This window comes from Entelurus aequoreus, linkage group LG22 (genome assembly GCF_033978785.1).
Source record: "Entelurus aequoreus isolate RoL-2023_Sb linkage group LG22, RoL_Eaeq_v1.1, whole genome shotgun sequence".
Taxonomy (NCBI): domain Eukaryota; kingdom Metazoa; phylum Chordata; class Actinopteri; order Syngnathiformes; family Syngnathidae; genus Entelurus; species Entelurus aequoreus.
In genome coordinates this window covers 40,886,212-40,902,106 of record NC_084752.1, presented here as the reverse complement: position 1 = coordinate 40,902,106, position 15,895 = coordinate 40,886,212, and the positions used below count along the sequence as shown (strand labels likewise).

The window sequence follows — 15,895 nt, the reverse complement described above, 5'->3', positions numbered from 1 at the left end:
AAATGGATGACCTAATAAGTATATATATATTTATTTTCCCAGCTGAGCACAAGTTAACTGTGACTGGCAATTTATTTTGAACCAGTCGTCTCATGGACAGCGGTGTTAAGTGTATTGCTCACTACATTCTACAGTCCAGTAGGTGGCAGTATGAACCTTTCAAGTCATGGCTGCAAACTGCCAGTAAGAAGAAGAAGTAATAGAGCTGGTTGCTTGTTTCTCTCGCGAGATCTGACAACATTTTAAATAGAACAATTGACAGGTTGACAACATCCAAACAAACCAAGGCATCTCCAATACATCTCAACATTACACACATCCTCCAGGCTGACTTAGTCTAGATGATGAAGTAAGCTGGAAACTACATGGAAGTCATATAAAGAAAACATTTAAAAAAGGGAGTGCAATACTAAATAGAATAAAGTACATACTTACAAATATTAAGTACAATTATTGTACCCAACTTCAGTTGAAGCATACATTGTTTATTGCATAAAGGTCTGGGGACATACATATAAAACAATCACACAACAATATTCATATTACACAAGAGAGTAATAAAGATAATTAATAGAATGGATTATAGAGACCCAGCAAATGATTCATAAAGTCACACATTTTAAAAGTTAATATAAGACAAGTGTTCAAATGATGTATAAAGTAAAAAATATGCTTCCAGAAGTGGTCCAGAAGATGTTTCAGATGTGAACCAGTAAATATGAACTAAGAGGGATTTATGTGTACTCAAAAGCAAAGGTATGAACACATGTAAAACAAATATGTACATCATATAAAGGAGTTCATCTATGGAATCATCTACAATTAGAAAATAAAATATGTAACACTTCATTATTTCAAAAAACATATATAAAACACTATTATGAATAAGTATAAAAGTGAATTATGAATATCTACACTTAAAATGTTTATTGTATGTAACATATTTTATGTACTGTTTATTCACACCTTTTCAGTCCAATTGTTCTGTTCATTTTAAAGTACACAAATGTGTATATTAACTCATGAACTTGACTGAAATAAAAGCACTAATCTGAAGTGTCTAATCTATAAATGTTAGAATCATATTAACAAGATTGTGTTACACACACAACAATGATGTCACACATGTTATATGTGCTGATGTTGTTAGAAAGTCAAAGTTAAAGTTTTGACAGTTTATTTCAAATCCTGCAGTTTCATTTGCTGCTGCTGTTCTCACCAGCACACTTGTGTTTCTTACTCTGGTACTTAGACCATCTTTCACCACACACACTGCAACTCAACACTTTAACTCCTGTGTGTGCTCTCATGTGTGCTCTAAGAGTGTTTAGGTGACGAAAGCTTTTGTTGCAGCTTGAACAGGAGTATGGTCTTTCACCAGAGTGCGTTCTCTTGTGTTCTTTTAAGTGGTGCCTTAGAGTAAAATCTTTACCGCAGATTGAACATGAAAAAGGTTTTTCACCAGTGTGTGTTCTCTTGTGTACTTTTAAACTTTGATTTATTACAAAACTTTTACCACATTCTGAGCAGGAAAAAGGTTTTTCACCAGTGTGTATTCTCATGTGTACTTTGAAATGGGCCCTTTGAGTAAAATCTTTACCACAGATTGAACATGAAAAAGGTTTGTCACCAGTGTGTGTTCTCATGTGTACTTTGAAATGGTCCCTTTGAGTAAAATCTTTACCACAGATTGAACATGGAAAAGGTTTTTCTCCAGTGTGTGTTCTCATGTGTAATTTTAAAGTTTGATTTAATACAAAACTTTTACCACATTCTGAGCATGAAAAAGGTTTTTCTCCAGTGTGTATTCTCATGTGTGCATTGAAATGGTGCTTTTGAATAAAATCTTTACCGCAGATTGAACATGAAAAAGGTTTCTCTCCAGTGTGTATTCTCATGTGTCTTTTGAAATTACCAGGATATTTAAGAGTTTTGTGACAGTGAGAACATGTGAAGTGAGTGTTGTCAGTGTGACATGTCTTATCATTTTTAGAGTGTTCATCATCAGTGTCAGGAGAGTGTGACGTTGTGTCCTCACTATCTGATAGTGGAGCTAACATCTTGTCTGCTTGTGATCCTCCACAGTGGTCTCCATCAGCTTCTGTTGTCATGTGTTGTGTTGAGCTGCTGCTTGGAGGCTCCGCCTCTCTCTTCTCCTCACTCTCACCTTTGACCTCATCATCTTCACTCTTCACACTGATGAGGTGTCTCTTGTCTTCATCTTTAAAGTGGGGGGGCTGTGGCTCCTCTTCTTTCACGTGGAGGTGCTGTGACCTCTTCTGCTCCATACTGGAGGACCCCTCCTGCTGCTCAGGTGGACGATATTTTTCACAGACGCCTGCAGGACACAAGAAGACAAACACATGCTGGGATGGAAATAGGTAAGATTTTACCAATTCAGATTTCATTTTCGATTCTGCTTTATGATTCGGTTATTTGTGGACTCACTTTTGCTTTCACATTCAGTAAAAAGGAGAAGAAACAGGTCGATTAGCATCAACTTTGACTAGTTGAGAAGTAACATGAGCGTACAAAGCCAACAGTGAGGTCTTAAGAGGCACAGATTTGACGGGTCCCCCATGAGGTGCCAGAGGGCCCTAAGGACAATATTCTGCTTTGAAAATATCTATAAAATAAAAATATTTTTGGCAAGGAATTAACAAAATACTACACGTTATTTTGTGGCAATTACAAAAGAATGTCCAGTATAATTCTCAGGGCATTCAATCAATCACAACTGGACTGTTAAACTGAACATACATACATAAATGGTAAATGGGTCATACTTTTATAGCGCTTTTCTACCTTTTTGAGGAACTCAAAGCGCTTTGACACTATTTTCCACATTCACACACACACACTGATGGCGGGAGCTGCCATGCACGGCACTAACCAGGCCCATCAGGAGCAAGGGTGAAGTGTCTTGCTCAAGGACACAACGGACGTGACTAGGATGGTAGAAGGTGGGGATTGAACCAGTAACGGCCACTCTCCCAACTTCGCCACGCCGTCCCCTAAATATACAGTATATATATATATACATACATATAACATATATACATAAATATATATATACATAAATATACAGTATATATATATATATTTATACTGTACATACCCCACCTTCCACCCCATTGTAGCTGAGATAGGCTCCAGCACCCCCCGCCACTCCGAAAGGGATAAGCGGTAGAAAATGGATGGATGGATGGATATATATACATATACACATGCATATATACAGTCGTGATCAAAAGTATACATACACTTGTAAAGAACATCATGTCATGGCTGTCTTGAGTGTCCAATCATTTCTACAACTCTTATATTTTTGTGATGTAGTGATTGGAGCACATACTTGTTGCTCACTAAAAACATTCATGAAGTTTGCTTCTTTTATGAATTTATTATGGCTCTACTGAAAATGTGAGCAAATGTTCCTGTTGGAACACCCAACTGCGCCCAAGACCCAACCTCCGGGCTGATGATTTTAGCTTGTCCTGAACAATTTGGAGCTGATCCTCCTTTTTCATTGTCCCATTTAAAGTAGCAGTTCCAATGGCAGCAAAACAGGCCCAGAGCATTATACTACCACCACCATGCTTGATGGTAGGTATGGTGTTCCTGGGATTAAAGGCCTCACCTTTTTTCCTCCAAGCATATTGCTGGGTATTGTGGCCAAACAGCTCCATTTTTATTTGATCTGACCACAGAACTTTCCTCCAGAAGGTCTTATCTTTGTCCTTGTGATGTCAGATGAAACAAAAATGGAGCTGTTTGGCCACAATACATTACATTATATACATTACAATCAATAGAAATCGGTACGATACCACCTTTGCAAAGCACCGCTTCCGCTCTTTCACCCGAGTGACTACAGGGTCGAGGCGCACACACAAAGTGCACACAAGCAATAACATCTTGAAGAGGAAGAAAGGCAGAAAACTACAATTCTACAGGTTAATAAAGAGGGTGTGAAGTACAATATGGAGGTATTTGGGCTTCAAAACTAACAATAAAAGGTGACACTTTAAACAGGGAGGCACCGCGTTGCAAGTACTGTTTTACACCTTTCCTGCTGGGATGTTCACTTCTCCTTTATTTAACTGCAAACTGTATCAGTGTTCAATTAACATCAATACCAGCTCAAATGTTTTGTCATCTCATTGAATTAAACGCTGGCTGTGAAGATTGTGTATTCGATGTGAGAGGTGTCACTAGTCTTTATTTTTGTTGGCCAAAGTGTTGCACTGAACTACAAGGAGGCGTTGTTGCAGAAGAACAAAGCTTGTTTATGAGACTTCATCTTCATTAGCCAAACTGCTTTGACTTTTATATTAATATCAAAAAGTAAACGCCGTGATTTATTTACATTTGTTGTGTTTTTTTCATGTCACAAAAGTGTTACTTCGAAAACCATTCATGTGACACATCATTTTGTCAATGTTTTATTGTGTATAGTTAATTCCTATGGGACATATTTCTGCTCAAACTCTTAATGGATCTGTCCCGGTACATCATCTACATGTACACATACATGTACATCACTTAAAAACATAAATACATTTTTTTTTTAAATACCTCCCTCTGTCAAAATGTAAAAATAGAACTAAAGGCATCATGTAATGACAAAAAGCTGACAAGTTGGTATATATAATTAATGAATAAAAAAACAGATATGAATATTTATATACATATATATATATATATATACATTTTTGTTTCATCTGACCACATAACTTTCCTCCAGAAGGTCTTATCATTGTCCATGTGATGTCAGATGAAATACAAATGGAGCTGTTTGGCCACAATACCCAGCAATATGTTTGGAGGAGAAAAGGTGAGGCCTTTAAGCCCAGGAATACCATACCTACCGTCATGCATGGTGGTGGTAGTATTATGCTCTGGGCCCGTTTTGTATATTATGTTTATAAAGTCAGGAAATATGTCCCTGGACACATGAGGACTTTGAAGATGACCAATGTATGATCCTGTAACGACTTGGTATCGGATTGATAGCCAAATTTGTGGTATCATCCAAAAACTAATGTAAAGTATCAAAGAAGAGAAGAATAAGTGATTATTACATTTTAACAGAAGTGTAGACAGAACATGTTAAAAGACAAAGTAAGCAGATATTAACAATTAATGAACAAGTAGATTAATAATTCATTTTCTACCACTTGTCCTTAATTATGTGTACAAAATAATAGGTGTATAAATGACACAATATGTTACTGCATACGTCAGCAGACTAATTAGGAGTCTTTGTTTGTTTACTTACTACTAAAAGACAAGTTGTCTAGTATGTTCACTATTTTATTTAAGGACTTAACTGCAATCAAATCAAATCAACTTTATTTATAAAGCCCATTTAAAATTCACCACAGGGGTAGCCAAAGTGCTGTACAATGGACAGGTTAAAAATAATACGAGAACCGAGCAAACACAACACAAACAGAACACGATAAAAAAAAAAATAAATAAAATATAAAAACAGGTTCACAGCAGGTGTATTATGGGCCGCCATTGCAGGATGGACATCACTCAGTGTTAAAAGCCATGGAATAAAAGTATGTTTTTAAGAGAGATTTAAAAACAGGAAGAGAGGAGGCTTGTCTGACACTCAGAGGTAGGTCGTTCCAGAGCTTGGGAGCAGCAGCGGCGAAAGCTCTGTCACCTCTAAGCTTCAGCCTTGTGTCCGGGGACCGTCAGTAGCAGCTGATCGGCTGATCTTAGGGATCGGGTGGGGCAGTAAGGCTGAAGGAGGTCGGAGAGATATGTTGGCGCGAGGTTGTTTAGACATTTAAAAACAAATAAAAGGAGTTTAAAATTGATTCTGTAACACACAGGGAGCCAGTGAAGGGACGCTAATATAGGGGTGATGTGCTCATGTCTGCGGGTCTGTGTTAGCAGACGAGCAGCAGAGTTCTGCACGAGCTGCAGGCGGGCGAGGGAGGCCTGGCTAATGCCTACATACAAGGCATTGCAGTAGTCTAAACGAGTCGAGATAAAGGCGTGGATTAATTTCTCGAGATCATGTCCTGATAGAAGCGGTTTCACTTTCGCTATTTGGCGTAGTTGATAAAAGCTTTTTTGTACGACGCTTCTGATTTGTTTTTCGAATTTAAAATCTGAGTCGCACTTTACCCCCAGGTTTGTGACACAGTCGCTGAGATATGGGGTCAGAGTGCCGAGGTCAACGTTGGGGGAGGGAGAGCGACTTGGACCGAACAACATAACTTCTGTTTTGTCTTCATTTAGGCTCAGGAAGTTAGCTGAAAGCCAGGCTTTGATATCGTGCAGGCAGTCTATAAGACGTTGAACCGTGTTATTTTGTGCCATGGGAAAATAAATCTGGCAACCATCGGCATAAAAATGAAATGCAATATCGTACTTCCTAAAAATAGAACCAAGGGGGAGAAGGTAAAGCGCAAATAAGATTGGGGCAAGGATTGAGCCCTGGGGAACCCCATGTGGTAAAGGAGCTGTGGAAGACATAAAACTGTCTATTTTTACACAAAAACTCCTGTCGGTTAAGTACGACCGGAACCAGTTGAGGGCATCGCCCTTAATGCCCACACAGTTCTCAAGACGAGTGATTAAGGTGGCGTGGTCGACGGTGTCGAAAGCAGCAGACAGATCTAAAAGCACCAGGACAACATATTTACCAGAGTCAGTTGACAGGAGGATATCGTTAAAAACTTTTAGAAGCGCTGACTCTGTGCTGTGGAGGGCTTTAAAACCGGACTGGAACAGCTCGGTGATACCATTATCCTCTAAGAAGGGCAACAACTGACTGTAGACAACCTTCTCTAATATTTTAGAAATGTATGGAAGATTAGAGATAGGTCTAAGGTTAGAGAGGAGAGAGGGGTCGAGGCTTGGTTTTTTAAGTAAAGGTTGTACCGCTGCATGTTTAAACTCTACTGGAACTATTCCAGAAGAGAGGCTACTATTGATAATGTTAAGGACACTTGATCCAATAGTAGCAAGTACCTCCTTAAACAGGTGAGGTGGGAGGGAGTCTGCAGGAGAACCAGAGGGCTTCATATGACTAACTGTGTCATTTCAAAAAGAAAAGGACACCGGCTCAAACTGTTGGAAAACAGAAGAGAAATTCAGTGGAACAGAAGGGTCAATAATAAACAAATGTTTCATGTACCCTAAGTTTTTTTGTTAAAATAAAGCCAATAATGCCATTTCTGTGGTCCCCTTTATTTAGAAAAGTACCAACATAATTTTAGTAGCAGTACCAAAATATTGGTATGGTTACAACACTACCACCTATATTTGAATATTGTCTAATGGAAATGACTGCTGTGTGATAATCACATTAATAACCAGTGTTGGCGTCAACACACTTTTTATGTCTTTTTACGCATTGAAATCAAAAAGGACGTGTATTTCCGTAAGTCCGCGCGTCCCTGGGATGCAGAGTTTTTGTTTTTTTAACAGACCTGCCTTCTCCGGGTCAAAACTCCAGTTTGATTGTTTTTTTTTAATGGATTATCGCTCTCCGCCTGTGTTTTGTTTTGTTTATTGTGACGGTGCGCTCTTATCACGCCGTCACTTGAGGGAGCAAGCGTGCTGTCACAAAGACAATGTCAGTGTCGTGACTTGGAGAAGATAACCGGGTCAAATTTTCATCCCCGGTTTTTTTCCCTTCAAGATGGCGCCGCTGTAGTGGCTGCTGATGGCAGGAGCTCTGTGCTCTTGTGTCATCCTTTTGTGTTCCGGATGTTTCCTTCTTGTTTTCATGTGGGGTTTTTTTGCCTTTTGGTTGGGGACCCTTTGGGACTGTGTGACAAGGGGTGGCACTTTGGTGACTTCTGCGGTGCTTTTTTTGTGAACTTCTGGATCTGCCTCCCGGGAGCCTTTTGGCCATGGAGACCAGCTGCTGGGTCTCTGCCACACCAGAGTCCGTTTAAAGAGACTGGAGGAGATGTGGATGAAGAGACAGGACTGCAGAGTTTAGAGAGACTGGAGGAGATGTGGATGAAGAGACAGGACTGCAGAGTTTAGAGAGACTGGAGGAGATGTGGATGAAGAGACAGGACTGCAGAGTTTAGAGAGACTGGAGGAGATGTGGATGAAGAGACAGGACTGCAGAGTTTAGAGAGACTGGAGGAGATGTGGATGAAGAGACAGGACTGCAGAGTTTAGAGAGACTGGAGGAGATGTGGATGAAGAGACAGGACTGCAGAGTTTGGAGAGACTGGAGGAGATGTGGATGAAGAGACAGGACTGCAGAGTTTGGAGAGACTGGAGGAGATGTGGATGAAGAGACAGGACTGCAGAGTTTGGAGAGACTGGAGGACATGTGGATGAAGAGACAGGACTGCAGAGTTTGGAGAGACTGGAGGAGATGTGGATGAAGAGACAGGACTGCAGAGTTTGGAGAGACTGGAGGAGATGTGGATGAAGAGACAGGACTGCAGAGTTTGGAGAGACTGGAGGAGATGTGGATGAAGAGACAGGACTGCAGAGTTTGGAGAGACTGGAGGAGATGTGGATGAAGAGACAGGACTGCAGAGTTTGGAGAGACTGGAGGAGATGTGGATGAAGAGACAGGACTGCAGAGTTTGGAGAGACTGGAGGAGATGTGGATGAAGAGACAGGACTGCAGAGTTTGGAGAGACTGGAGGAGATGTGGATGAAGAGACAGGACTGCAGAGTTTGGAGAGACTGGAGGAGATGTGGATGAAGAGACAGGACTGCAGAGTTTGGAGAGACTGGAGGAGATGTGGATGAAGAGACAGGACTGCAGAGTTTGGAGAGACTGGAGGAGATGTGGATGAAGAGACAGGACTGCAGAGTTTGGAGAGACTGGAGGAGATGTGGATGAAGAGACAGGACTGGAGCTGGTGCTGAGAGCCGGGACGGACAAGCTTCACAGTGTCTTGGCTGAATGAGCAGGTATCGGACACCTCGGTCTCCTTGGACGTATCCTCGCTCATGCGTGCAGACTGGACACTGGCCGAGAGTTGGTGGGCGGCCAAGGGTGGAGTCGGCTCCCTTGGTTGCTTTGTTGGGTCTGCTCCTGTCTCTGGCCATGCTCCCCCCCACCCCAGCAGACGATGGCTCTACCATCCTAGTCACGTCCGTTGTGTCCTTTGGCAAGACACTTCACCCTTGCTCCTGATGGCTGCTGGTTAGCGCCTTGCATGGCAGCTCCCGCCATCAGTGTGTGAATGGGTGTGTGAATGGGTGAATGTGGAAATACTGTCAAAGCGCTTTGAGTACCTTGAAGGTAGAAAAGCGCTATACAAGTATAACCCATTTATCATTATTTATAACACCGCAGAGGCCACCACAGTGTATATGTTTTTGTTGTTGTTGTTTTACTTTTGTGGCTGTGTGTAGAAGTGACTGTTCTTTTAATGTCTTTAATGTCCTTTGTGTTCTTTGATGTTTCCCTCTTACTCTCATGTTTATGTGTGCTATGGCTATGAGTTTGTTTTTCTCTTTGGCCTCAGTCTGGACCCCCTCTCCAGGGGCCCAGGCTGAGACTGAATTTTTTTTCTCAGCCCTCCTCCCCCCTCCCCAGCATTTACCTGTTTCTCACCTTTTTTGTAAGGGGTGCCGGAAGTTGACAGACCCGTCAGCGATCCTGTTCTGTCTCCCTGTAATGTTTGTCTGCTCTTGAATGGGATTGTGCGGAAAATCTTAATTTCCCCTCTGGGATTATTAAAGGCCTACTGAAAGCCACTACTACCGACCACGCAGTCTGATAGTTTATATATCGATGATGAAATCTTAACATTGCAACACATGCCAATACGGCCGGGTTAACTTATAAAGTGCAATTTTAAATTTCCCGCCACACTTCCGGTTGAAAACTTTTTATTATGCTGACGTATGCGTGTGACGTCAGGAGGGCAAGGGAAGTATTCGGAGCCCGTAGAATCCTATACAAAAAGCTCTGTTTTCATTTCATAATTCCACAGTATTCTGGACATCTGTGTTGGTGAATCGTTTGCAATTTGTTTAATGAACAATGGAGACTGCAAAGAAGAACGTTGTAGGTGGGATCGGTGTATTAGCGGTATTCATCGGTACTCTTATCAGTACTACATGTAATTTGTGGAAATAAAAAAGTGTAAAAAAGGCATTTTAAATAGCATTCCTATTAGCACAAGAGGTTGAACACCTCCAACATGATGTTCTGTAACATCTCAGAGCAGGGAAGTCTTTTATCAACAGCTGTTTATTTGAAGTCTTAAAGAAGTCAACTATGTGTGCAGTGCAAGGTGAAATGCAGTTATGTCATCTTCTTGTCAATAACACACATCACACTTTTGTGTGTTGTTGCTTCCTTATTAGTCATTATTCAAAGCTGATTTTAATGTGTAGCAGCGGCAGCTGAACTCAATGTGACAACGTGTCATAGTTACGTCAGTCAGCTGGAATTAAAAATACAAATAGTTGTGTCGTTAGTCCAGAATCTTCACAGTCCTCATGGACGACATAATTAGGAACCAGTACTACAAAAAAATGGTTCTTGGTATACATCCCTAATCTTCACCACTAAACCTTTGAAATATGCTGACATATGTGCTGCTAAAGGTAAATAAACAGTAGCCATATTGAATGTTTGCCTTCATTTGACCACGTGAGGTAAGGAGGACGGCCTCTAGGTCACATGGTTACACCCCAGCAATTACACTGTTGATGATTGGTGAGCATTCATTTTTAAATGGTGGTGTTAAAAAGCAAGTATATCTCCATCTTTAGTCATAAATGTGGCCCCCGGATGAACATGTGTCACAAACATTGTATTAGATGATATGTGGATGTTGTGCTTACTTGGACTGTGATGAAGCTGTGAGGACTCAGGTGCTTTGTCTTCATGCTCTTCAGTCTTCACAGAGACAACAGTCAGTGGAAACTTGCTGACATCATCCTCCTCCTGCCCTACAGGACACTCTCCCTCCTCTTCCTCTTTAAAATAAGGGGGCTGTGGATCCTCCTCGTCCCCTTTAAAATGTGAGGGCTGTGGATCCTCTAAAGTGAAACTGTCCCCCTGCAGATGAGGGAGACATTCTTTTTGGTGTCCAATCAGCTGATGGATGTCTACAGGACACAAACAAAACACATTTTAACTCCTACATGCTAAATATTAAATCGTACATGAAATATAGGGCTGTGGCTATTGAAAATGTTTTTAATCAAGTGTTCTACTGGAAATGTTTTCGATTAATCGAGTAACTGGATAAAACATAGTGTTGCTTGGTTAAAGACGAATTTAAGCGACTTTAAGACATTTCACTTAATAATGAACGGCCAATTGGTTTGAGATGGTATGAGATCAAGATGTCATCTTTAGATCAGGCTTTGTTTTTTCCACAATCACTGCCACATTAAAAAGTTAAAGTAGCAATGATTGTCACACACACACACTAGGTGTGGCCAGATTATTCTCTGCATTTGACCCATCACCCTTGATCACCCCCTGGGCGGTGAGGGGAACAGTGAGCAGCAGCGGTGGCCGCGCCCGGGAATCATTTTTTCGGGGATTTAACCCCCAATTCCAACCCTTGATGCTGAGTGCCAAGCAGGGAAGTAATGGGTCCCATTTTTATAGTCTTTGGTGTGACTCAGTCAGGGTTTGAAGTCACAATCTACCCATCTCAGGGTGGACACTCTAACCACTAGGCCACTGAGTAGGTGGATGTAGTAGGTGTTGTAGTAGGTTAATGGCTGCACCAATATGAAGGAAATAACAGCTCAGTATAGCTTTTACACACATAAATAACTTGTCAAACCTGCCAGCTAGCAGGCTAGGTTTACAGCGTCAGTTACCAAGACTTTGTCTTACCTCTTATTTTTGGAGGTCAAACTCTCGAGCTTTACTTACTCAGGAGTTTGCTCTCTGGAATATTCCCCCGGTGACTGTGTGAGTTTTGTGTAAACATGTTGATACACATTGTTACAAACTGAGAGGAACATCAACCCCTCATAAATATTGTCTGGTTTTTATGAACAACATAAAACAATCAGTGCATCATCCTCACATGACAATTCATCTTCCTATAGACAATCTATTGAAGAATAGTGTTAATAATAAATATAAAGTTAGTAAAGATGTGAGAGTAAGAAGTAAACAAACCTGTTCTGTGTAACACAACTTGATATTTTTGATCCTTCTCCTCTTTTGTTGGACAAAGTTCCTCCTCGTACTCTGCTATGGTTCTTTCGCACATTTTCACACAATCACAACACTTTACACTCACACTTGATCTCTGCTTAGCGATGTGTTTTCATCACTTCCGCCTCTCTTTGTTAGCAGCTAACAAGCTAAGCTAACTAGCAAGCTAAACTAGCTGGAGAAGCATCAAAGTGCGCTCAGACTAATATACAAACAGTTATTAATTAATAAAGTGTAATAAAGGACATATATGTGTACATGGACGCACAGATTAAGAACACTGAACTGTGACGACTGCAATAACGTCTTCACCGTAAGACGCCATCTTGCTTTATCCTCGCCGTGTTTGGTTCGCGCGCAGTCTTGTCAGATCTCGCGAGAGAAAAAAGTAACCAGCTCTTTTCCAGATCTCGCGAGAGAAACAAGTAACCAGCTCTTTTCCAGATCTCGCGAGAGAAATAAGTACAACCAGCTCCCACCCCCGGTAAAACTATTTTATTATATACTATTTACTTATTCTGAAAATAAAAGTAAACTTGTCCACTTATTTTCGTAAACATATTCAAATATTTAACAATGTATTGAAACAACAGTAGCATAAGGAAAGGGAAAAAAAAGAAACAAAATAAATATTACACTTATGATATTTATTTGCCTTTGATACTAATCGTTTTTATAATGTATTTTAGAATGTGGGAGGTTTTCATGTTCTTTTTAAATTTCCTTTGGCATTATATTTATATATATATTACACTTTTAAGCAGATGATTGACAAATGTATATGCCAATTTCAAAAGGCCATGCACGGCCCCCTGACACCCCTTCTCAACTGTCTATGTGATGTCAAGGCTTGGTTAGCCCAGAATGTTTTAATAATGAATGAGGGAAAAACGGAAATGTCAGTTTTTAGTCCAGCCCTCACTGACTTGGGACCATTGCAAAATTATGTGCGTCCCAAAGTCAGCAGCCTTGGCATCACCATAGACAGCCATTTTAAACTTGACAAACAAGTCAATGGCATTTTAAAATCATGTTTTTATCATCTTCGTCTTTTAGTAAAGATAAAACCGTTTTTATCTTTTAACCTTTTTGAACAAGTACGGTGCATGCTTTTATTTCAAGTGGCCTGGACTACTGCAATGCACTTTATGCTGGCATTAGCCAAAAAGCTCTCTCCCGGTTGCAGTTAGTCCAGAACGCGGCAGCACGACTTTTAACAGGGGCCAGGAAACGCCAGCATATAACCCCAATTCTTCAGAGTTTGCACTGGCTCCCTGTTCATTTTAGAATTGATTTTAAAACCTTGCAGTTTGTTTTTAAAGCTTTACATGGACTGGCACCTCAGTATATCTCGGACCTCATCCAAATTTACACTCCTGCGCGCGCTCTGAGGTCCGAGAGCCAGCTCCAGCTCGTGGTGCCCAGGACCAGACTTAAATCCAGGGGAGACAGGGCCTTCTCTGTGGTCGTCCCTAAGCTCTGGAACACTCTGCCCCTCCATGTTCAAACTGCTCCCACAGTGGAGTGTTTTAGGCCTCGTCTTAAGAACAACTTTTATTCTTTGGCTTTTAACACTACGTGAGTTGTGTGGTCCTCTGTATTTTTTATAAATTTTGATTACTACTTACTGTTTTAATTGGTTTTACCCTTTAAAATCGTTTTTAATCATATTTATTTTTATATTGTTTTTATATTTATTTATTTTTGGTTGTTATTCAGTCATTGGTGGATCTAAGGATAATATTTGAATATTGTTTTTAATATTGTTTTTAATATTGTGGTGCAGTACTTTGGAAATATTTTTGTTGTTTAAATGTGCCATATAAATAAAGTGGATTGGATTATATATATATATATATATATATATGTATATATATATATATATATATATATATATATACAGTATATCTATGCAAATATCTATATATATATATTTTTTTCTTTCTCTCATATATATATATATATATATATATATATCCATATATATATAAATATATATACTGTATATATATGCAAATATATATATATATATATATATATATATATATATATATATATATATATATATATATATATATATATATATACAGTATATCTATGCAAATATATATATATTTTTCTTTTTCTTTCTCTCATATATATATATATATGCAAATATATGCAAATATATATATATATATATATATATATATATATATATATATATATATATATATATATATATATATATATATATATATATATATATATATATTCTAAAATACATTCTAAAAACTATTAGCATGAAAGAAAAAAATATATATCATGTGTGTAATATTTATTGTGTTTCTTTAGGGGTTTTTGTCTTTCCTTACGCTATTGTTATTTCAATACATTGTTAAATATTTCAATATTATTACGGGGGGAAAAAAAAGTATATATATATATATATATATATATATATATATATATATATATATATATATATATATATATATATATATATATATATATATATATATATATACTGTATATTGATTTTATGGAGTTATATATATTTATATATATATATATATATATATATATATATATATATATATATATATATATATATATATACATATACATATATATATATATATATATATATATATATATATATATATATATATATATATATATATATATATATATATATATATATATATAAAATACACCCCACATTCTAAAATACTTTCTAAAAACGATTAGCATCAAAGAAAAAAAATAATATCATGTGCGTAATATTTATTTTGTTTCTTTTGGGGTTTTTGCCTTTCCTTACGCTACTGTTATTTCAATACAATGTTAAATATTTCAATATAATTACGGGGGAAAAAAATAAAAAAAATAAAAAATTATATATATATATATATATATATATATATATATATATATATATATATATATATATATATATATATATATATACTGTATATATATATACCAGTGGCGTGCGGTGAGGTTAATGTCTGGTGAGGCACTGACTTCATCACAGTCAGATTTACAAACATATGAACCCTAAAGAGTATCTTATTCACCATTTGATTGGCAGCAGTTAACGGGTTATGTTTAAAAGCTCATATCAGCATTCTTCCCTGCTTGGCACTCAGCATCAAGGGTTGGAATTGGGGGTTAAATCATCAAAAATGATTCCCGGGAGCGGCGCCGCTGCTGCCCACTGCTCCCCTCACCTCCCAGGGGGTGAGCAAGGGGATGGGTCAAATGCAGAGGACAAATTTCACCACACCTAGTGTGTGTGTGATAATCATTGGTACTTGAACTTAACTTTACACTTACAAACTGTAGCACACAAAAAAGCACATTTAATAAAAACAACGTTATTATGGTCTTAACTTTACTTATAAGTGCGGGAACAGTGGTGTTCGTGTTGGAGGAGTTGTGAATGAATGAAATATGAAATCCGTGCTGCAGTCTGCAGGTGTACCTAATGTTGTGTCCCTGCGGTCGTTTGCGGCTCCTCCGGCGCGAGCATTGTTGTTTTTGCACTTTTTGGCTTCTTGTTAAGTGACTTTTTTTGGGTGGATTCGGTCTTGCACGTGGAGGGTTTGGGTGTGGGCTTTGTTTGGTGTGGCCGCAGCGCTCCCGTCAGAGGGTGTATTCCAGAGGTGGGACCAAGTCATTGCTTTGCAAGTCACAAGTAAGTCTCAAGTCTTTGCCCTCAAGTCTCGAGTCAAGTCCCGAGTCAAGACAGGCAAGTCCCGAGTC

General features: G+C 38.8%; 1 protein-coding gene across 1 annotated transcript; it reads right to left on the bottom strand.

The window, feature by feature from the left end:
* Positions 1 to 311: 311 nt before the first annotated feature.
* Positions 312 to 12,679, bottom strand: LOC133639738 (oocyte zinc finger protein XlCOF22-like). The gene is made up of 3 exons (XM_062033320.1): positions 12,110 to 12,679; positions 10,807 to 11,073; positions 312 to 2,338 (listed from the first exon to the last, which is right to left on the bottom strand). The coding sequence occupies exons 1-3, from the start codon at positions 12,201 to 12,203 to the stop codon at positions 1,197 to 1,199; spliced, it is 1,503 nt and encodes a 500-aa protein (XP_061889304.1). The 5' UTR covers positions 12,204 to 12,679; the 3' UTR covers positions 312 to 1,196.
* Between the last annotated feature and the right edge of the window lie 3,216 nt (positions 12,680 to 15,895).